The sequence below is a fragment of the Cornus florida genome, unplaced genomic scaffold (assembly GCF_030987335.1).
Source record: "Cornus florida cultivar Cherokee Brave unplaced genomic scaffold, ASM3098733v1 CherokeeBrave_3.0.0_Hap2_Chr10, whole genome shotgun sequence".
NCBI lineage: Eukaryota > Viridiplantae > Streptophyta > Magnoliopsida > Cornales > Cornaceae > Cornus > Cornus florida.
This window is the reverse complement of record NW_026775580.1, coordinates 96,732,734-96,750,940: the sequence shown is the minus strand read 5'-3', so window position 1 is coordinate 96,750,940 and position 18,207 is coordinate 96,732,734. Positions and strand designations below refer to the sequence as shown.

The window sequence follows — 18,207 nt, the reverse complement described above, 5'->3', positions numbered from 1 at the left end:
AATAAATTAGTAAATAAAAAGTGATTGTAAGTACAGTAATTTTTTAAGTGTTGGAATTCATTTTATTACGGTAAAATTAATTATTTTTTTTTTTCTCGACCTGACATGTCGCCTTATTCAATATCTTATTATCCACTTAGAATGAATGAATTACTTTGGCTATCAATTTCATTCATATGAGATCTGTGTTTTACTTATGCCATCTGAACCGATCTTTTTGAATTTTAACTCTCTAAAAATGTCACATCAGCTTTTTTAAGAATCACATCAGTAATTTCAAGAGTCACGGTTTTCGCTCTCCAGAAACATGCACTCCATTAGACTTTCCGAATTTTCGCTCTCCAAAAAAAATAATAATAATAAATTAAAATAAATTTTTTTTTTTTTAAACTTTTCCTAAACGGCTATATTTGTGATAGCTATATTTTTAACGGTTATATTTGTAACGGCTATATTTTTCATCTTATATAATGAAACTCATTTGCTCTTCTAAAAATCATCACAATATTCATCTCTCACCATTGTAGCAAAATATCATCATCCATCTTTTTCAATTTCGAAATTCGAATGGCTTCGTCATCACAGGCTTTTCCTTTAGCTTACTCTAATTCTTCATCTTCCTCTTCGAAAGATGATCCTTTTGGGGCGTTGATTCAACAAGATCAAGACGAATTCTATGAGATTATGAATTCAGTGAGGCCAGAGATAGTTGAGTAAGTATTTTCAGTCCGTAAAAAGAAGCGGTACATTCAGCATGACCGAGAGGGAAGCCACTATCAGCTAATGAAAGACTACTTCAACGACAATTGCACATATCCACCAGAGTACTTTCACAGGCGATTCCGGATGCGACGAGAACTTTTTCTTCGCATCCTTAATGATGTCAAAGCTTATGATGATTACTTTGTCCAAAAAAATGATGCGACTGGTCATCTGGGGTTGTCTTCTATACAGAAGATGACAACTGCTGTTCGTATACTCGCATATGGTTGTGCAACCAATCACTATGATGAGTATATTAAAATTGGCGAAAGCACTGCCATTAAATGCTTGAAGGCATTTTGTAATGTTATTGTTGCTGTGTATGCAGAAGAGTATATGTGCCTACCCAACGAAGCCGACATAGCACATCTGCTTAAAAAAGGGGAGCAGAGAGGATTTCCGGGTATGTTTAGTTCTATCGACTCTATGCACTGAGAGTGGAAGAATTGCTCAGTGGAGTGGCAAGGCACACATAGGGGATGATCTGGCAAGAAAACTCTCATATTGGAAGCAGTTGCCTCACAAGATTTGTGAATCCGGCATGCATTCTTCGGAATGCCGAGTTCACACAATGATATAAATGTGTTGGATCATTCCTCGGTATTCAACAGTATCGTCAATGGCCAATTACCTCCGGTTAATTATGTAGTGAATGGACATCACTATAGAATGGGGTATTACCTGTCTTATGGTATATATCCTAAGTGGGCAACTTTGATGCAGACCATCCCGCATCCAACCACTACAAAAGAAAAATTATTTGCTCAGCGACAAGAAGCAGCAAGGAAAGATGTGGAACGAGCTTTTGGAGTATTGCAGATCAAGTGGCAATAACGCAAGGACCAGTGCGTTACTGGGAGAAAGATGACTTATGCCTCATAATGAAAACGTGCATCATTCTTCACAATATGATCATTGAAGATGAGCGTCACGCAAATGTTGGAAGATGGACTCCGCAACCGAAGGATACAATCCCGATTCCCACTTTAAGTCAATGCCCATCGGTTTTAACGACACATCGCCAACTTCAGATTCGTAACAGAGAGACAAATACACGGTTGATGAATGATTTGATAAAAAATTTGTGGAACCGCTATGCTGATGAAGATGTTTAATTTATGTTACATTTTGTTTTATATTAAGATGTTATGACATTTCGTGTACTAGTATTTTTTATTATGTAATGGTTTTTTAAGATTGGAATAAGAAAATAAGTATTTTATTTTAATTTTTTTTTTTAAATTATAGCCGTTAAGGCACTGTTTGGTACTGTAGAAACAGTGCCTTAACGGCCAAATACACTATTTAGCCTACTCGTTTAAAATTTAAAGCAAAAAAATAAAAATAAAAAACCAAATTTTAAGGGAAAAAAAAAAAGGTAAAATTTGAATTTTTAAACTTTTTTTTTTTTAAATTATAGCCGTTAAGGCACTGTTTGGTACTGTAGAAACAATGCCTTACGACCAAATACACTATTTGGCATACACATTTAAAATTTAAAGCAAAAAAATTAAAAAAAAAAAAAAAAAAACTAAATTTTAAGGGGGGAAAAAAAAAAGTATTTTTAATATATTTTTGGCCTAATTTTTTTTTTTCGACAAACAATGCCTAAACAATATATTTTTTATTTAATGAATTTTATTTAATTTTTTTTCCAAAAAAAAGAGCTCTAAATAACCTATTTTTAGGTTTTTTTTTTTTTTTTTTAAAAACTGCAAAACAGTGCCTTCTAAATAACCTTTTTTTTAAGGCACTGTTTGGCACACTGTTACAGCAGGAGAAAAAACAAAATACCAGCCTTTTTGCAAATGACATCGTTTTGGCGCAGAAAAGACAAAAAAAAAAAAATTTCCACGATCGCGGGCCGGCTCGTTGAATACCGCGAGCCTAAAATGGGCCCTACCTATTTGAAGAGCCCGCTGCAAGAGAGAAAGCTCATTTGGCTCGCGAAAAATGGGTTCCACTAATGGGCTGCGGATTGCCAGTGTTCAAACTTTCCAAACTTTGGAATACCCACCTACCGCTCGAGGACCTCAATAAAACTGGTCAAACTTGCCTCCCTCTCCTCACTGATACGTACCAAAAAGGAGAAGAGAGAGTTGAGAAGAAAAGAAATCAAGATTCCTTTCAGTACTACTACTATTGTTTGGCAACAAGATGGCAGGAGGAGTTTTTGTTAAGAATGGTTCCAAACAGTATGAGGGCGGCGTCACCGCATTTGTCGTGATCACATGTATTGTTGCCGCCACCGGTGGTCGCATCTTCGGCTATGGCATCGGAATATCAAGTTGGTATATATTTTTACTAATCACCATCCAGTATCCACTCTTCAAATTTAAACAGTAAAGAAGGGTGCAACTTTTAATATTTACATAAATCTTGTATAACACACACATATATATATGTACACACACCTTGTCGAGCTTGAACTTTCAATCTCTCCTATGAGAAGGCTGAGGAAATACCATTCAACTTTCAAGTCAAATTTTCGGTGGTTCATGATCATGTTTCTTTCTAAACTGAAGGGAAAATTTTTTTTTCGAATTTATGTAGTTTATTTATCATTTATTTTTTTGGGGCAAAGTTCTCATTACATCCTTTTATTTGTGCAATGTACAGATATATACAACCTAAATTATGGCAATTTCACATTTGGGGATGTCAATTCATATCTGCAAAAAAAAAAAAAAAAAAAAAAAAAAAAATTAAGATTGTTGAGACTAATAATTATGCTAAATGGTTAGTAATTTTTTTCCTTTAATAAGTTTTGCATACATGAAAATATATATAATCACTACAACAAATTTGGGCTCTTGCCACCAAATTTTTTGCCATGCATAAAATTTTGTGGCAAAAAGTACCTTTTGGCCACAAAATAAACTTCTTGTGGCTAATATATGTGTTTGCCACGGAATAAATTTTTCGTAGCAAATACTTGTTCTTGCCACAAATATTAAGGACGACCTAAAAATTTGTGGTAAAATATCAATTTTGCCACGACGAATTAAGGACGACATAAAAAGTTGTGGCAAAATGCTATTTGTGCCACGAAATTCTATTCGTGGCAATCGTATGTTTCTTTTGCCACAAATATATTTTCGTGGCAAATCACTTTACAATTTGCCATGATGTTTTTCTCGTGGCAAATATAATTTTTTGGCACGAAATTTTTTTCTCGTGGCTAAAAGGTGGATTCTGCCACGAATTATTAGTTGTGGCTATGATATGCTCTATTGCCACGAAACTATTACCGTGCCAAATCTATTAGTTATTTACAATGATGCTTTATTCGTGACAAATAATATCTTTTGCCACAAATTTTCAATCCTTGTGGCGAAATGCCTTTTTTTACAACTCTGGAGTGAAATAATGGTTTCGTATCAATTGCTGTAGAGATGTTTGATAATTTGTTTTCGTGGCAATTAGGAACTATTTTGCCACGAATTTTCAATCCTTGTGGCGAATCGCCATTTTTGTCAACAAATTTGTTTTCGTGGCAATTAGGATATCTTTGTTGACTATTATTTATTTATTTATTTAGATTTTGTAATTCCTTAAATAAGAGGCCTAGAACACCGAATCCCTAAGCAAAGTAATTAATTGTTAAATAAAAATCCAAAATGGTATTTCTTTTATAAAAAAAAAAAAAATTAAAAAAAAAAAAACGTACCAAACATTCTTATATTGAATTTAAATTAATCACACACACACACACACACACATATATATATAAATCCATAATGCAATATTTACAAGTAATTAAATAATTAAAGATATAATAAAAAATATATATCATATATCAAATCTTGAATAAATTTACAATTACAAAATAATTAACTTATTATACGACCTATTCTATTATATATTAATTGATCACCGATTGAGATGACTTTTAGTGAACTTAATTTCATACCACTAAGTTGGATACAATAATTAATATTAAATCTTAAAACATTATAATTATTATTACGACATTGTACTATGTTGACCTTAAGGATTTCATTCAAGGAGAATCTAATTGTTTTGATGATTACAAATCATTAATGATGTGTATGGACTAATATTTACATTAAGTGTTATAGATTATCTACATTCAAAGATTGACCTCAATGAAGGTATAAAGATTAATTCCAAGTATTCCATTATTCAAGATCATATCAAAGAGCTAAAGAAGCTATGAAGTTACAAAGAGCTAAATGCAAGTCTATCCAATGATAACTTGGACAACAATGATCAATCAAGCAAATGATTATGGACAAAGCTTGAAGAAAGCGATAGATAGGATGGTAAGTATTTAGAATTCAATGTTAAAGTATTTATGAATCTATTTGAAGCTTATCTCTATAGGACCATATGTCAAATGTATATATATATGATAAAATCTATTTAAAGCTTATCTCTATTAGATCAAGCATATCATTACATCATTCATATGAGTCTTTAAACCATTAGGAATTGACTATGAACTTCATCATCCTAATGGTTTAAAGACTCATATGAATGATGTAATGATATGCTTGATCCAATAGAGATAAGCTTTAAATAGATTTCATCATATATATATATATATATATATATATATATATATATATTTGTCATATGAAGTTATTGCTAAAGAATGAGTTAATTCAAGCTTGCATAAGCTTTAAAAAAACTCAACACTTAGGTTAGAAATGCTAGAACCATGCACATCAATCATATGATTTATTTTGGTTTCTATAAAATAGACTCTAAGGCATTGAACTTATTTTTCATCCACAAGGCCTTTGTTACCATGACTGGATAAAAGACTTTATGACCTGTTCATTTCTTATGAAAATCTATTTTTGCTGTTTTTGGCTAAGTATAAAATAATAATAATAATTTGAAATAAAGATATTTTCATAATAATTTTTCCCGATATTTACTCATTACATATTAATTAGTCAAATCGGATTTTATCCGATTTTATTATCAACCTTATATATATATATATATATATATAATTCAACCAACATTGAGGATTTGCTGTCTTGCTGAGTCTGGAGGTATCATGTTGAACTAGACTCGTCGTACTCTCTTTTTTTATAGTGAATTTCTTGGCCAAGCCAAGTCCCGAGCATTTTTTGATCCCGAATAGGAGGTAAAATTATGTATAATTGGAATTTATAATTATTTATTACTTAAATATATAAATTAATTAGATTAATAAAATCAAATGTAGAAACATTAATATTAATGTGTATATATATATAAATATATAATATTCATAAACACTCATTCAAAGAGTTGACGTACGTATATATATATACAAACGCAATAATAACAATTCATACCATTAATTGATAAGTTTTTCATTTCTTTTAAAATATTTTTTTTGTCTGAAAATCATATATAAAATGTAAAATGTTTAGAAAACTAAAATTTAAACATATTATATTATAAAAAATATAATTACTTGTACTTAAATTTTTTAATTATTTTATTAATTAAGTTGATTTAATTAAATATGATAACATATAATAAGTAGTTTATTTATAAATGTAAATCATTTATAAAACATTTTTAAGAAAAACTATATTAAAAATATTTTTAAAAAATTTTTATTTATTTTTTGCTTTTTTATCAAAAGTTTTTAAGTGTGTTGAAGCGGGAAAATTTCGCGCTTCGGATTTTTCCAAACTCGATTCGGAGTGCCTCAATATACATACGTTTTTAAAAAAATAATTCAATCGCTAATAAAAGAGTATCTATTTATATATTGGGACTTTAATGGGAAAAAAGATTTAAAAAAAGGACTTATTGCTCATGATGAAATTTTTTAGGATTTATTTGTTTCTCAATGATAAAAGTAGGACTTAGTAATAATTTTTCCTTTTAATATAGGTTTTTAAAATATAGTAAATCGAACTTATATTGGTGTCATTAGAGAAAATACTAAGTCTATTAGTCTCATATTTATTAAACACCTACAAAACAAACCGTAAAAAACATAAATAAAGATGAATTTCACTATCAATTAGTGTATGCCATATTGAGAAAACAATATATATAAATAAATTTACTTATATATGAAAATTAATTTAATTTGTATGACACTTATATAACACTTGTAGTATATGATATCATACTATTTAACAAAATAATTTATTTATTTAAATGGTTTATAAAAAGTTCTAAATATTTAAACAGGTTATAAATTTTTTTATATTTAAATAATCTTTTATTTTTTATCTTTTTAGCTAAGTGCAGGAGCACCAAAGTTTGGCGCCTGAAATTTGGCAAAAGGAAAATGAGATTTATTTCGTATTGGGATGCTAAATCGAGATAGATACCTCATTCTTTTACATTAATTCTCTCATTTCCTCTACTCTCTCATAAGGACGCTCCCTTCCATAGCATTATCTGATCATGTTAGCGGCCACATCGAATCGTTCTCTTCTCGATCTTCGCTGGTAAGTGTTCTCCCTCTTCCATCATTCACTCTCACTCTCGCCATGGCTCCTTCACAACCTCATTTGTCTATTAACATGGCCGATGTTGAGTAAGGACTTGAAGATCAGCAATCGACCAAAATTGCAGAACTCTACAGGTAAATGTTTCTCTCTTATCTTTCATCTCAAAATGTTGGCGGAATATTTATCTCCGTATGTGGATAAGTAATTGTGATGAAAAATCAGTTGGGGATTTTGGGATTTGAGGATTTTACTAAATTAATTTGATGCAATTTATTGATTTTCTTGAAGCCCTAGGTTTAATTAGAGTCCTATTATGTTTTATGTTTGTGAATTAGTGAAAAAAGTTTCGTGATTTAAAGGAAAGGAAGAGGAGACGTTGAAGATATGGGTTATAAAGACTATTGCTGAGATAATGAAGCTTAGAAATGTGCACTCAAGGTGCTTGTAAAATTATGTGAACCAAATCTCCAGCTTTGCTACTAGAATTTTTTGAAGTAAAATGCCCCCAAATCGTGCTAGGACCAAACCAGGGCAGTGTTAAGCCCTTCCCCTTCCTCCTCCTTACCATGATCCTACTCTTTTCATGCCATTGACAATTATTTCCAGTGGAATGGTTTGGATTTAAATATACATGCACACAAATCACAAATATACATGAACATATATAGAAGTACAAATAATCATTGGCTCCTCTTTCCTTTCTTCCATTTGACTGATTTGTTAAATTTTAATTAATTGAGTTCAAATTATTGTTCATATTTATTGGCATATACTTTGTAGATACTAATGCCTATAGCACTTGTCTATATACTTTGTTGATCCAATCTCTTAATTTTCCATAGCTGATAGCCGTAAGTACCTATTCTATAACTACTTCTCTCTCTCTCTCTCAATCTCTTTCTCTCTCTATAGTCTATAAATTATATATTTATATGTCAGAAACCAATTGAAGGATTATTGGGTGAATTTGTAGATGAAGCGTGCGAAGAGATACTAATTGTTCCCCTCTTTATCCCTACTTATTTATTATCAGGTTGATACTACCTTTTTTCTATGAAAAACAATTTAATATAAGGTAAAGATAAAACCAATTCCTTGTTTATTATCATGGTGGGTTGACTAACTTGTTTATAATCATGTGTATGCTTGCTGAAGCAGAAGTTTATTATCATGTCTATCTAGATTGTCACCAGGTGGTGCTCGGAAGTTTATTAATCTCTGTAGAGGCAGCCATTGTGATGTAATAGCTAGCATGCTGGGTAAGTTCACCTTTTACACTGTTCACATTAGGATGTTCAAATTAACCATATTAATTTATTGTGTTTTTCCAAATTTTCCCTTTCCTATGTAATGAGTAATATTATATAGTGATTGCTTTATTCATAAATATGAATTTCAATAGAGTGAGTACCTACAGTTTAGCTTTCACTCCTTGTCATTAAAAAAAGGGTCAAGTATCAATTAAGTAAACCTTTTTGCATCTCTCTCTCTCGCAAAAATGCGTAGTGGGTTCTCACAATGTGTAATCACAATTTGATAATCTACATTACTATGTTTAATTAATGGGACATGGCCACACCTTTAACAAGAAAGTAAGTGCATATTGAAACCTTGTTGAATTGATGATTCTGTTTTACTGGTTATCATGTGATAAAAGGATTTGATTTTCAAGTACTTATTTTCTTTTATATATGTCTTTATTTTTCCGGAGCAACAAAATTAATTGATTTCAGTTTACAACAAAGGTTAGAGTATACTTCTTTTTCATTACTACTTGATAGGAAATTACGATTTACATGTTTGGTTTTTTAAGAAAGTGAGAATGAAATATAAAATAACTTAAGATATGCTTGGTAAGATATATATATATATATATATATATATATATATATATATATTTATATTTATTTATTTATTTATTTATTTATTTTATCTCCACTATCATGTTTAATCCATATGGTAATCCTTGGCAATGCATTCAATGCTTAAAAAGTTAAATATTTTTTTCCCTTGCAAATTGTGTGTTGTGCCTACCCTATGAACTTGTGTGTTTGGCTGGTTGTAATGTAATGCATTCATAAGTTGTATCCCATTACTTGGATTTTCTTTCTTCTCTTTTCTCTGTTTTTGTTTCCTCTTTTTGTCTTTTGTGGTTTGATTGTTGTTGCAGGTGGAGGAAAGATCATCAAACCCCACCAAATGGATACCAAGAATTCTTCTTTCAAAAGAAAAACCTTCAAGATCCCATCTGAGGTATCTCTCTTTGTATTATCTCCTTCTCTCTCTCTCTCTCTTTCTCTCTCTCTCTCTCTCTCTATATATATATGTATATATGTTGTAATTCTTAATTTTTGTAGGGTTTTATTTCCCCTTTCATTCGCTGGTTCTAAGGTCTAATTTATTGAATTTGCACTCGGATACTGTTGCGAATTAAGTTACCTTACCCAATTATTAATTGATACATGAATCTGTTAACGAGAAATCATAGGAAAACAAAAGAAAATTTTGAAATACATGTTCAGTTGAACTAAGTCACAATTATTTAATTTCATATTTTTGTTCTATGGGTATCCCAGATTATTGAAATCTTCCTATTCAGAAATATAGGGCCTATTTGGTTTAGCTTTTTGGGAATAGTTTTAAGAGCACTTGAAAACAGAATAAAGTTTAAAAATAATATATATTCATTTGGTTGCCGTTTATCTCAAAACCTATCTGTGAAAACTGAGTTAAAAAATGTATGATATAGACAACTTTCTTTTCTAGTTCTCTTAAAATGGTTCGCTGTTTTTGAAGTCTTGAAAACTATTATCAAAGTACTAAACCATTTTTGACAGCATGTTAACATTAACTTCAAAAATCTATAGTAATTTCAAATTCAATCAATTTGAGCCAAACAAAATCATGTAAACTCATTAACAATTGTACTTTCATATCCAAAACTTAATTTAAAAGATAATAGTTCTAAGTATAGAGATTTCAGTTTTAAAATCAGCATTTTTGGTTTCATTTTCCAATACTACTCTTCATTTAAATCCTAACAATTCTTCAACTAATTTAATGCACATATGGAACCAAAACAAGGCAATAAAAATTAGTAATTGTATTTATTTATTGTTTGTTTTGCAGATTTTTGGATGGGCTCATGCTACAAGACTTCAAGCTCTTTTTATTTAAGATGGTTTAAGTAGTGCATGTCCAAGTCTTTGAACCCTTTGTTTAGGAATCTATTGCTCATTTTTGTCTGAGATCTTGAAACATTTTATTTAAGATACTAGCTTGTTTTGGTCCAAATTATTGGAGTTGAAATTGTTTTAGATGAGAAGACTCATTTTTTTACGTGATGGGCTTTATTATGTATGTTGTAAACAATACATTTTTTGGTTGGTGTAACTTACGCAATATCAAGTATTTATTTGTTTGCATAATCGTGTTGATGTGATAATTTTTTTTTTTTAATATTATTTCTCATGTTTATAATGTTAATAATTTACAGATTTGCTACAAATTCTTATTGTGCCACAATAAATATATGGCATTGTTTTGGTGTTTACCACAATATATATTTTTGGTTATTAAATTAAATTTTATTTTATTAATAATAGAATAGCCACGGATAAACTCCGTGGCCTTTTTGGATATTTGTCACGACGTATATTCGTGGGCAATTAGATTTATAGCCACGAATGAACTCCGTGGCCTTTTTGGATATTTGCTACGACGTATATTCGTGGGTAATTAGATTTATAGCCACGAATGAACTCCATGGGAAAACGGTTAAATTAGCCCCGATATATATTTTTGTTGCAAAAGTATTGAATTAGCCACGATTAATTCTTATATCGAGATTGCTAATTGCCACGAAAGTATTGTTATTTAGCAACGAAATAACTTGTGGCGATAAGAGGTATTTTACCACGAGTTCAAATTTTATGGCAAAAGTTCCACATTTTGCCACGAAAATTTTTAGTCGTGGTTATTTGCAATCTGTGACGGGGCTACGCCCACGATTGAGCCACAAGCTATTTCTTATGGCTAAAAGGCTTTCGCCACGAAATTTGAAGGTTTTTGCTACGAAGTGTCTTGTGGCAAAAACCCTAATTTGTTGTAGTGAATGAAATATTTGATTTATAATTGATGTTTTGATAGTTATTAGTAATATTTTTTATTATGAGATAAATTACATTCAATGTTATGTTATGCAGGAGGTGTGACATTCATGGATGAATTATTGGAAAAGTTCTTCCCATCAGTGTACTTGAAGGAGAAAAATCTCTCTGGTCACTATTATAATCAGTACTGCAAAGCCAGATACTTCAACTGTTCACCTCTTCACTTTACATAGCTGCAGTCGCAACTTCATTCTTTGCCTATGAAACAACGAGGGTTTTTGGACGAAGATCTCCATGCTTTTTGGAGGGATGGTGTTTCTCGCTAGCTCTCTCTTTAATGGTCTTGCCAAAAATGTGGCAATGCTGATCATTGGTCGTATTTGGCTAGGTGTTGGTGTTGGATAGGGGTGGCAAAAATCCTCAACCCGGTGGGGAACCGCCCTGCCCCCGCCCCATTTAAAGCGGGTTTGGAGAACCGTTTACTTAAATGAGGTAGGGATGGGGGTTAAAAAAAAAAAACCGGTCGGTTGCGGGGCGGGGGCAGGGGACTAAGATCCCCGCCCCATAATCGTCCCGTTTAATATTTTAAATTACTAATTTACCCTGCTATGTTAATATATTTACCAAATTAACCTTCACTATATATATATATATTGGAAACCCTACACATAAGTTTCAAACCCTACACTTCAATAGCAGCAGCAGCCGTGTCTCTCTGAGCTCTCTCTATCTCAAACCCAGAATACATCCACCATGGCAGCCATGTCTCTCTCTGAGCTCTCTCTATCTCAAACCCAGAATACATCCACCATGTTGGGTGAGTTTGGGAGGCGGCAAGGCGGCGAGTTGGTGGGTGAGTCGGGATGAGTCGTTGGAGAGTGTAGATTTTGTAGTTTGCAGTTGCAGAGAGAGAGAGGGCAAGTTCAGAGTTTTGAAATTTTGATTCTTGAACAATCTGAAATGATATACCGATATGGGTTTTGATTTTTTGATTATTGCAGTCAATAGATAAACTGAAAGATATGGGTTTTGACTTTTTGAACAATCTGAAATGATATGCAGATATGGGTTTTGAACTTTTGATTATTGCAGACAATAGATAAAATGAAATATATGGGTTTTGAGTTTTTGATTCTTATAGATTTTGTAGTCTGCAGTTGTAAAGAAAGAGAGAGAGGGCAAGTTCAGAGTTGAGAACGAGAATAGAGATGGAGGCGACTGGGAGGCTAACTTGAGTTGCCCTAAAAATATAATCGATTATGGGGCGGGGGTGGGGCAAGTGGGGCGGGGGCGGGGGCGGTTATGGGGATTAGAGGCAAAAAATTAACTGGTTATGGGGCGGTTTCGGGGGCACCAAAATTAAACGGGGGCGGGGATGGGGAATGGGAAACCCGCCCCATTGCCATCCCTAGTGTTGGATATGCCAACCGGGTAATAAAATCAGACATATACACACACACACATATATATATATATACACACACACACTAGAAAATAGAAATTAAATTTATTAAAGTCTTAAACCTCAAAAAGTAAAATAACAAAGATTTATAAATGAAATTTTTGGTGGAAAAAATGAATAAATTAAAACTCCAAGCCCGCAAACAAGGAGGACAGAGAGAGAGAGAGAGCAAAAGAAATTGCTGAGGTTGTAAGGTTAGAAACACAAAAGACCCAAATCATGACTTGGGTTATACCCAAATGAACATTTAGAAGCATACTAGCACAATTAAAGAATGAGAACCCATGATGAATAATTCTCAATTATGGTCAACAATTTCACATAACTAAGAAACATAATAGGAAAAAAAAAATTCAAACATTGCATCCTCAAAAACAAAATATAAATAACACAAAATATAGATTGAGCCATACCTTAAGCCAAAATAGGCTTTGAGTTATGCGCTTCAACCAAATACTAACTTTTGAAGTAGAGTTAGATAATAAATGTTGAAAGAAGAGATGGGTAGAATAAGCAAGGCCAAGTAGACATGAAAGAAGAAGACGTGTCGGTTTAATTGCTATTGTTTCGAAACAATGGAAAAAAATAAATTTTTTTTTTTTAAAAATAAAATAAAAAAAAGAAAAAGAAAAAGGGGATCAGAAAGAAAAATAGCCCAGTAGACATGAAAGAAGAAGAAAAAAGAAGACGTGTCGGTTTGAACAATAATAATAAAAAAAGGAATATTTATTTTTTATTTTTTATTTTTCTTTAAAGAAGAAGGGGAAAATAATGAAAAACTGTTTTATTTTTAAAAATTTCTTAAAATCAAATTGACGTCGTCTTAAGCAACGTATGTAATGACATATATGTTTTTTAAAATAGCACTTTTAAAATATTGAAATCAAGTATATATTATAGGACAATGCTTAGCTACTCATCGGTGAGTAGTTTCACCCTACTTACTCCTTAGGTATTCCAATAACAAAATAATACATCATCTTTAATAACAAAATCAGCAAAATAAAAAAAAAAATAAAAAGAAGAAAAAAGTCAGATCGACCCGTTTTAATTGGAGAATCACCCTTTCTCTTTTCTATTTTCTCTCTACTCTTTTATTGATTCCCAACTCACGCCCTCCTCTTTCTACTGTTCTTCTTCTTCACCATTTCTCATTTATTCTTCTTTACCCTTTTCACCACCGGTACTGTTGTTTCTCTCGCACTACAATTGACTCCTCCTTAGACATTCACAGGACGACCAATTTCGTCTACTCCATATTCTTTGGATGAACCCCTTGTAAACAAGTGCAAATTGGTCAACGCTGCACATCGCGACTTCCAAAAAGACCAAACTTGCCATATGCATCACTTCAGTTTGTTGAGTTGACCATCGAATGTCCCATGTTTCCTTTCCGTTTTCATAGTACTTCAGAGTTAGAGTTCCATCAGAACTTAAGGTCAAGTATAAATTTTTAAAAAGTGTAACTTGTATCTATGATTCCTTAATTCCTTCTCATATGCAATTTCAAATTTGAAGTAGTTTGCTGAAGGCATGTCCGGTATAGCAATAAAAACCTGGCCATTCCATGGACCACTCCGCCAGTTTGGATGACTACCATTCCATATATATAGAATATTCAGAGGATTGATGCCAAAAGTGATAAAAAAAAAAAAAAAAAAAAAAAAAGAAATAAAAGAGAAATGGTGAAGAAGAACAGTGGAGAGATAAGCCGTGAGTTGGGAATCGATGAAAGAGGAGAGTGAAAAGAAAAAGAGTGATTATCCAATTAAAACAGGTCGATCCGACTTTCTTCTACTTTTTTTTATTTATTATTTTACTGATTTTATTATTAAAGTTGATGTGGAACACCTAAGGGGTAAGGAGGGTAAAGCTACTCACCAGTAAATAGCTAAGTATTGTCTTATATTATATTATTACCAAAAACTATAAAGGAAAACTGTTTTGTTTTTTAAAAAATTCTAAAAATAAAATTGATGGTATATATTTATCTTTAATTTTTTTTTTTCTAAATAATTGTATTACCATTTACAGAGCATGTAGTCTTTCCAAAAAGCACATTGTTGGTACAAGTTGCAATAGTTAGGAACATTCTTTTTTAATTTAAAATAAAATAATTAGTATATGATAAGTATTTTACGAAAATAAATTAAAAAAATTCACAGATTTTTCATTAGATGATAAATTTTAAACATTTATTAGTTTAGAGTTAAGGAAAGAGGAAATAAATAATACAATTGGAGAAATAGGAAACAAATAATACAGTTGGAGTGGAGAGACACGTTATAAAAAGAAGAGATCAATTAAATATTTAAAGAATATTTTGAGTAAGAATAACTCTTTGCATAAATCTTATATGAGTTCTCAGAATAAATATTAGTATTCAAGTAAAATCACGGTCCAACAAAAATTTTCCTTAATTAGAGATTGACTCAATGTCTACAATACGTGTAGTATGGACAAAGATGGAATGAGGGACGCATTTTTTTTGTTTTTTAAAAATTCTTAAATTAAAACTGATGTCTTCTTAAGAAACGTTTTTTTTGTTTTTTAAAAATTCTTAAATTAAAACTGATGTCTTCTTAAGAAACGTATGTAATGAGAAAATTTGTGTGACCGAAAACTGAAGGCTTATAAAATATTGGAAAAAGTGTATACGAGGCTTATAAAATATTGGAAAAAATGTATATAAAAATTAAAAATAGAGACTTGAAACGACGCTTTATAGGAAACTGCGTATACGTGTTTAAAAATTAGACAACACTTATAAAATATTGAAAAAAGTGTGAAAATTGAGACGACGTTTAGAAATTAAAAATCTCTCATGCATTTTTTTGTTTTTTAAAAATTCTTCAAATAAAACTGATGTTTTCTTAAGAAACGTATGTAATGAGAAAATTTGTATAACTAAAAACTGCGTATACGAGACTTATAAAATATTGAAAAAAGTGTATACGAGGCTTATAAAATATTGGAAAAAGTGTATATAAAAATTAAAAATAAAGACTTGAAATGACGCTTTATAGGAAACTGCGTATATATGCTTAAAAATCAGACAACGCTTATAAAATATTGAAAAAAGTGTGAAAATTGAGACGACGTGTAAAAATTAAAAATAAAAAATAAAAAGTGTGACAATCGAGACAACGCTTTAAAAATATGCTTATAAAATATTTAAAAAAGTGTATACAAAAATTAAAATTAGAATACACTTTTATAGGGTAAATAGATATGTGAGTAACGCGGCAAATAACAGTCAATTTTTTGTGTGACCCCAATGAATAATATTATATCCAACAAAGGCCTCTTAATCTTATTAAATTTAATTGTTGACACTGTCTCTGTCAGTGTATCAATTAGAAATGGCACCAGCAAAAATAAGAGGTGCACTCAACATTAGCTTTTCAATGGCCATTACGATAGGTATTCTCATTGCAAACTTGGTGAACTATGGCACGTCCAAGCTCAAAGGAGGCATTGGTAGGAGAATTTCCTTAGGTCTTGCGGGTGTCCTGTAATACCCCTAGTTTAAAAGGATATTCTTGGGTTTTTATTTTATTATTTAACTGCTTTTCATTTGATTATGTGTGATTATTTTATTTGATTATGTGTGATTAGTTGAATTAATTGATTTAATTTGATTATTTAATAGGAATTATTTGTTTAAGTGTTTTAATTAGTTGATTGACTTAATTGTCTTATTTAAATGTTTTTTTTTTTAAATTGCTTGATTATTTGAGTTAACTGTTTTAATTATTTATTTGGCGTTAATTTCATTAAATTGTGTTATTTGGTTAATTACCTGATAGAATTGTTATTAATTAATTGTTTTCATTTTTTTTTAATTTATTTACTTATCGTAAGTTAGGTTTAAAATTTACATGGGTAGTCGACGTTGATTATAACCTAGGTACTTATGGGCCGAGTTATATCTTTATGGACTTAGGGTTATCAGAATTCACCTATAAATATAAGCATACTGGGGTTTAGGGTTTTAGAAAACTAAGTCAAATTCTGTAAAAACAGAGAGACCTTGAGATACAGAGAGCAACTGAATCTTTTGTGAGACAAGATACAGAGAGAACCTTAAAAAATTAAAGGAGGGATTCAAGGAGGAGTTTGGGACTGAATTAGGAGCAGTAGAGGTAGTTTAGCACAACCGACGTTGCTGGATTTGATAGAGACGACGGTTAGAGATTTTAATCTAAAGTCTCAAAGGCAAGTCTTGTTCTTCTCTATCTCTTTAATTTGTGTTCTGTGCATGTTTAGGAAGGCTCCAGGAATTAAACTAAGGCTTAATTATAATCTTTATGCATGCTTAATTAATGTTTAAACTCATGAAATTTAACCTGTTCTTCGTTGTTTCAGAAAGATAGTAAAGAAACTGTAGTTCTGTAACCTTGCTCCGTTATGTAGTGTTTCATTTTCAATTTAAGTTTGATGGTATATCATTGTTTTACAATCAATCTGGAACTAAATTAGACCTTAGAACATGCACTAAAAGTTTGCTACAAGAACTGGTACTCACAGAAATCAGAGAAGACGATGAAACGGACGAAGCTGCTAAGGGGAAAAGGGAGCAAGCTCTGAAAAACCCTTAGAGCCGGCTCCTAGAAGGTAGAGCCGGCTCTAGGATATTGTGGAGCCGGCTCTAATGAGCCTAGAGCCGGCTCTGAAGAAAAGAAGAGCAGGCTCTTTTAATTTCTAGAGCCTGCTCTCTCTTAAACTGTCCAGAAATTGCATTTTGTGGTCCGTTTGGCTGAGGTTTGATTTTTTTAAAAAATTAATTGAAAGCTACTGAAGGTTGAGACTTAAGTTTTAAAACTTATAAAAGTGTTGGGGAACATGCCTACATTCGAATAATGAGGATGGAATTAATCCGAGCTTAGATAGAAAACTGGTAGGAGGTTGAATGGAAATTAAATTTCTGTTGTTTACTGATTTTGGAATTTTGCTTCCTCTGCCAAATCATAAACTGCTAATCATGTTTATGTTGTGATACAAGCATATAGAAGTATAGTCAAATGTATGCATGGATGGAATTAACTGATCGTGTAAACGGGATATAGATTGCATCAGTTATGGTAATGGTTGGATAAGTAAATTTCATGTCTTTGTTTATCATTTAACGGACTGTAATTTGGATTTCTTGGTTTAATACTGTCTAAATTATATTTACACAGTTTTCTAAGCATAGTAAATTCTTGGAATTATCTATGTTTGGTTGGAAGTAAATTGATATAACAAATCAGTTAATTTTATCAATTAGTGGACTTGTTGCATGATGTAAATGCTATGTTTTATAAATAACAAATTTAATGGTTGGAATATAATTTTTAGGCCTGGACTGAATGCCTAAGTTTTATAATTATGGATTAATTTGGTTTGTGCATAATTTGGGAGTTGGGATGATGACTATCTAGTACTGTTTTAT

At 31.3% G+C, this 18,207-nt stretch overlaps 1 protein-coding gene, 1 long non-coding RNA gene and 1 pseudogene across 4 annotated transcripts; all 3 read left to right on the top strand.

The window, feature by feature from the left end:
- The first annotated feature begins 783 nt into the window (after positions 1–783).
- On the top strand, positions 784–1,877 carry LOC132278183 (uncharacterized). The gene is made up of 2 exons (XM_059779989.1): positions 784–1,165; positions 1,486–1,877. Exons 1-2 carry the CDS (start codon positions 784–786, stop codon positions 1,875–1,877), a joined length of 774 nt encoding a protein of 257 aa, XP_059635972.1.
- A 1,042-nt stretch (positions 1,878–2,919) lies between these two features.
- LOC132278182 (sugar transport protein MST6-like) overlaps positions 2,920–18,207 on the top strand; it is a 38,252-nt pseudogene continuing 22,964 nt past the window's right edge.
- On the top strand, positions 7,003–10,627 carry LOC132276102 (uncharacterized). Of its 3 annotated transcripts, none has more exons than XR_009470835.1 (3): positions 7,012–7,333; positions 8,233–9,452; positions 10,329–10,627. It is a non-coding gene; the product is annotated as an uncharacterized LOC132276102 (long non-coding RNA). The 3 variants fall into 3 exon arrangements; XR_009470836.1 differs by having other exon boundaries at positions 7,013–8,274; positions 8,382–9,452; XR_009470834.1 differs by having other exon boundaries at positions 7,003–9,452.